Genomic DNA, 6,000 nt, shown 5'->3' on the forward strand with positions numbered 1-6,000 from the left:
AATGAGAGTAGAGCTAACAGGAGGATTAGGGGAGGGTGGTGGGGGGAAAGGGGGGTTCGATCACAAGGATCAACTTAGAACCCCCTCCCAGGGGGACGAATAACAGAAAAATGGGTGAGGTGCAATGGAGGACAATGTAAATATGGAAAAAATAACCCATAACTTATAAAGGATTGTGAGAGAAGGTGGGCAGGGGAGGGAGGGGGAAGAAATGGGGAGCTCATATCAGGGCTCAAGTGGGAAGAGAATGCTTTGAAAATGATGATGGCGGCATATGTGCAAATATGCCTGACACACTAGATGACTATATGGATTGTGATAAGAGATGTAAGAGCCCCCAATGAAAGCATTTAAAAAAAAGAAAAATAGCAAATAGTGAAAATTTTCATTTATATGCCTAAATAAATTTTTATCTTATTTTGACTCTTAGAAGTTAAGTAAAACATGAGTAATAATTTGAAGTTTACCTTAGTGAAAATTTAGTATAATATAGAATTATTACTATCAATAGTATTTAACAGTATACCAATAGAACAATGTCAATGAAATATTTAATAGTAAAAAAGACTATTTGGTTAAGTATGTTTATATCTTAACTTAAAGTGGTCTTTAATTGTGGATTTTTAGCAAAGAACTTTATGAAACATTTTAAATGTATATGTTAAGATTGCAGAATGGCTTTCAGATGGTAAGAGACCTGCTATCTGTCTGAAAATGGATGAGAGCCACAGGCCAGTGAAACTTCGAAAAGTGGTCCTTGGATTTCCCTGCAGTAGTAACCAAACTGAGTTTAAGTTTGATCTGACCCTCAATTACAAAATCGCCAGTGTTATACAAACGTACTCTGATCAGAAGCCCACACTTGTGGTATGTATCGTGATTGCTTATTTTTTATTATAATGCTTATTTTTCAACATGATTGATACAGTTTATTTCATTTACAGTTTTGTGCAACAAGGAAAGGTGTGCAACAAGCTGCTTCTGTTCTTTTGAAAGATGCTAAATTCATTATGAATATGGAACAGAAACAAAGGTATATATATATTTTTCCATCTTTCTTTTAAGAGCTAGAAAGAGTTTTTAGGGGTCATATAGATAACTAAGTTATCTCTTCAGCTTGGGCAAGTTATTTGACCTCTCCAAGCCTCAGTTTCCAAATCTGTAAAATAAGCATAATAGTAAATTTAAAGATTAAATGAGATATTGAATTTCAGTACAGCTATGATCCTTATTTATTTCATAGCCAGCTTTCTTGATAAACCAAAATCAAACTCAGTGCCATCAAGTCAATACTGACTTACAGTGACCCTGTAGGACAGGATAGAACTGCCGCTGTGAGTTTCCAAGACTGTTAACAGTTTACCCTGGAGTGGCTAGTCATTTTGAGTTGCTGATCGTGTCGAGTTGGTGAATCACAACCCAACGTGTATAGCTTTCTTAAAAGATGATCTGTTTGGTTGTGTTGTTATCATCCACTAAAACTGCTCTTGCTCAGTTGATATTTTAGGAATGTCTAACATATTTAACCACTTATACTTTCTTTAAGAACTCTGGGCTTTGTGCTTACATTATCAGCCTCAAGTGACTCTCTTCCTACCTTGTTGACCTCTCTTTCGCAGTCCCCTTTTTAGCTTTTCTCCCAAACTCTTAAATGTTGCCGTTCTCAGGGCTTCATCTTGGGTTCATTCTTTCTCATTCTGTGCTGCTAGATGATTTCACACACGCACATGCACACACACATATTTAAGGTTGAACAAACAGTACAGCTTATAGTTAGGAACATATGAATATGAAAGTAAGAAAGTCCTTACTCTTTACAGGTAGTGTTCAGATAATAGTGTGGAGAAAATCTTTTCATATATGTATGCTCTAAAACAATAAATTATTTCAGAGGTTTATAGGATACTAATATTAGAAAAAACTCTTAATATTTTATTATATTTTAAATAGGTTACAGAAGTGTGCAGCTTCTATAAGAGATTCAAAACTGAGAGGTAAGTTTATAAGGAACTTCTGAATTACTTCAGGTTTAGATAAAGGAATCAGTTACTGATAAAATAATAAAAATAATTAACAGATTGCATATTTCTATTATAGAAATATTAATACATGGTATTGCTTATCATCATGCTGGCATGGAGCTGCCAGATAGAAAAATAGTTGAGGGAGCTTTCGCCATTGGAGATCTACCAGTTCTTTGTAAGTAAAACATGCTCTTTTGGATATTATGTTTTGGAAAAAAAAAACCCTCTCATAGTCTTAACTTATTTTTGCCTTTCTTCCAAAAATCTAAAGCTATATAACTACCCATACATGCAACAGTAAACTCTTGAGCAGTGTTTACTCTTTATAATGTTACTGAACATAGTAAAAATTAAAAGGAACAACTAAATTGGTTGCAGGTTGAAATGTGATATTATTTTAGGTCCTAAAGTTCATTTTATCCTCCTTTTCTAAGTTTCTTATATATGATTCTTACTACTTTTATAATAGGAGCTCAAACCCAAATTCACTACTGTTGAGTCAATGCTGGTTCATAGCAACCCTCTAGATCAGGGTAGAACTGCTTCTGTGAGTTTCTAAGATTGAGACTTTTTGGGAGTAGAAAACCCATCTTCCAAGGAGCAGCTGGTGGTTTCCAACTGCAGACCTTGCAGTTATCAGCCCATTGGTAGCCAATGTACCACCAGGGTTCCTTTATAATAATATAAAGGGAGGGCTTTAAAAGAAAATGTCTTCCTGAAATAATAAGATTATATGGTTTGAGATGAATATTTCTTAATCTGATGCAGTTACTACCAGTACATTAGCTATGGGAGTAAATTTGCCTGCTCATCTAGTAATTATCAAATCAACAATGCATTATGTTGGAGGAATGTTTGAAGAGTACAGTGAAACAGATGTTCTACAGATGATTGGTAGAGCTGGTCGACCTCAAGTAAGTGACCTCAAGTAACTTATTTTAAATACATGGTAAAACAAATCATTCAAAAACCTTCTTATGTAATTTTCATGAACAAATTGTTAACATTTCATGCTAGGTTAGATTTAAAATTAAAATGTAACCGAGAAAAGCTATTCTAACTGAGGAAGAGAAAAAATAAGTCTGATTAACCAGACTATTCTCCTACCATGTCCTCCAAACTCTAGTTAGTTAATGAAAGGGTGGATTGATGATTGGACATAATGAGTGGGACCGTTTTTCATTGTGCATTACACAACATATCATATGTTGGTCCTTGCATTAAATGTCAGTAGGTTCCCCCAGGCATTTTTTGTGACAATAAAAGTCAGCCCATACATGTTTCAAAACATACCCTCTTTTGGCAAATATTTGAGGGAACATTTAGGAAGATTACCTTTTCAAAGAACCTCAAAATAATAAGTTATACACATTTAAAATTTTTATAGAATAAATTAGATTATATGTAAACTATAAAAAAACTTGCTATTTTTATTCATTTGCCTAAATCTATATTGATTTTGCCACCACCAAAGCTATGTTATGGTGAAGTCAAAATGGTATGTATTCATAGCTTATAGTCATCTTAAAAATTAAATTCTTAAAAATTCTAAATCAAGTGTTTTTAGGCTCTTTTGACATGTAGTCAAAACAAGAGAACTGTTTATTGTAATGTAAAATTCTTGCGATATTGAAGAGAGCTGGTACCAACATGTCGTCTTCTGTACTAAATTTCTCTTTCCATGTTTGTTTTGTTTTGTTTTTCCAGTTTGATAGTACAGCTACTGCAGTTATTATGACTCGATTAAGTACCAGAGAGAAGTACATTCAGATGTTAGATTGTAGTGATACTGTAGAAAGCAGGTAATATAGAAAATATTCTTAAAAGATAATAATGTTCGTATGGTTTACTTCTTTTTCTTTTAACAATATTTCAGTAATTTTAATTAATAAATGTATATTCTTTAAGGCTGTCTTAGTTTTCTAGTGCTGATATAACAGAAATAAAACTCCAAACAAACAACCATCTAGTCAATGCTGACTGATAGTGATCCTATAGGACAGGGTAGAACTGCCCTGTTTCCAAGATTGTAACTGTTTACGGGAGTAGAAAGCCCTGTCTTTTCCCCAGAAATACAACAGTAAATGGCTTTAACCAACAGAAATTTATTTTCTCACAGTATAGGAGACTATGAGTCTGAATTCAGGGTGATGACTCTAGCAATTCTTAACCTGTGGGTCGCGACCCCTTTGGGGGTCGAATGACCCTTTCACAGAGGTCACCCAATTCATAGCAGTAGCAAAATGACAGTTATGAAGTAGCAATGAAAATAATTTTATGGTTGGGGGATCACCACAACACGAGGAACTGTGTTAAATGTAGAGGCATTAGGAAGGCTGAGAACCACTGCTCCAGAGGAAAGCTTTCTCTCTTTCTCCCCTATGGAGAAAAGTCCTTGTCCCTTGTGAGCTTATGCCCTTCATTCTTAATATAACTTATTACCCTCCCCAGTCTCTGCTTTAATCTCTTTTTTAAATCACAAAACAGATCGATAAAAGCATAGCCTACACGAACTCTGTTTTATTAACATTACAAGGAACTCATTTCCAAATGAGATTATATCCACAAGCATTATTTTTGTTGTTTGATACAGTCCAGGTGGTTCTGACTAATAGCAATTCTTTGTGTAACAGAATGAATCACTGCCTCCTCACAACTGTTTCTATGTTTGAGCCCATTGTTGCAGCCACTGTGTCAATCCATTTTGTTATGGATAAGCCTCTTTTTCCTGGATGCTCTCCATTACCAAGCATGATGTCCATTTCCAAGGACCAGTGCCTCCTGCTAATATGTCCAAAATAAGTGAGACTTAAGTCTTACCTGCCCTTACTGGTATCTCTGGATAACAAGTCCAAAATATGTGAGACTAGGTCTCGCCCATCCCTACTAAAGCATATTCTGGTTGTACTTCCAGGACAGATTTAAGATATATGAATATTAACAATATCATGATTATCTATAGCATCTTAGTGTTTTTCACCAACACCATAACTTCAGTACATTGATTCTTTTTTTGAATTACCTAATGAATTATTTTATTAATGGATGAGTGTATAAAATAGTTTTATTCCAAAATTATTTTTAAACATGCATCATGGTACATTAAATCAAAAGTTTTTGAAATAGCAATATTCTATCAATATTTTAACATAAGTAGAATAATATATTCATGGCACATCAATTGTCTATAGTTTCATTTTTCTCTAATGCCATATGACAGATTTTTGTGAGGAATTATATTTTCCATATTAGTCTTAAGATTTTTAATACTTTTCTCAAAGTGTGTGAAACATTCATGCATTTTCAGTGTATCAAATTTGAACAGCTTAAATTGATTTTTCATAGACTAGTATTTTTAACTATGAGAATCCTCTATGAAGGTGAAATGAGGACATATTCAATTCAGATTTTTAAATATTATAATGTGTAAATTTTTAAAAATGTTTTTTTAATTGGGCGCTAATATATATATATCATTCCATAGTTCAGTCACGTCAAGTAGAGTTGTACAATTGCTATCACCGTCGGTTTCCAAACATTCTTTTTCTTCCTGGATTCCTTGACAACATCTCCCTTTTACCACCCCACGCCTCACCACTGTAACCCACCCCACCCCCTCGAGCCCTTATTCTACTTGCTATCTCTATAGTCATCAGTCCTGGGTTTCATACACCGAAACACAGAAAAACATATAACACAACTTCAAGAGGGTGATCTCCAATGACATAACACCTCTGAGATACATCCTAATGTGAACAAATAAAAACAGAACAAAACAAACCCAAAATACAGAAAATGTTGAAAACCAAATCAGGTCCAGCATGCATCAGAGGGGGATCAACTGACAAGGTTTTAACTGTTCAAGTCAGACATGCCTGTGATCTTCTATCTCATCTCTCCTACGCACTCTGTTTAGTAATTACTATACTTCCATCCTTCAATTGTAGATAGAGGCCATTCATTGGAGGCTTATTTC

General features: G+C 34.3%; 1 protein-coding gene across 2 annotated transcripts in view; it reads left to right on the top strand.

The window, feature by feature from the left end:
• The window catches only part of HFM1 (helicase for meiosis 1), a 136,376-nt gene that overhangs the window by 36,476 nt on the left and 93,900 nt on the right, over positions 1–6,000 (top strand). For both annotated transcript variants that reach the window (XM_045291920.1, XM_045291921.1), the window contains exons 12-17: positions 667–867; positions 945–1,033; positions 1,951–1,994; positions 2,098–2,199; positions 2,793–2,938; positions 3,732–3,826. In XM_045291920.1, coding sequence (XP_045147855.1) covers positions 667–867; positions 945–1,033; positions 1,951–1,994; positions 2,098–2,199; positions 2,793–2,938; positions 3,732–3,826 — 677 coding nt within the window. The remainder of the gene's footprint in view (positions 1–666; positions 868–944; positions 1,034–1,950; positions 1,995–2,097; positions 2,200–2,792; positions 2,939–3,731; positions 3,827–6,000) is intronic.

This window comes from Echinops telfairi, unplaced genomic scaffold (genome assembly GCF_000313985.2).
Source record: "Echinops telfairi isolate 266 unplaced genomic scaffold, ASM31398v2 ScPeMD7_443;HRSCAF=831, whole genome shotgun sequence".
Taxonomy (NCBI): domain Eukaryota; kingdom Metazoa; phylum Chordata; class Mammalia; order Afrosoricida; family Tenrecidae; genus Echinops; species Echinops telfairi.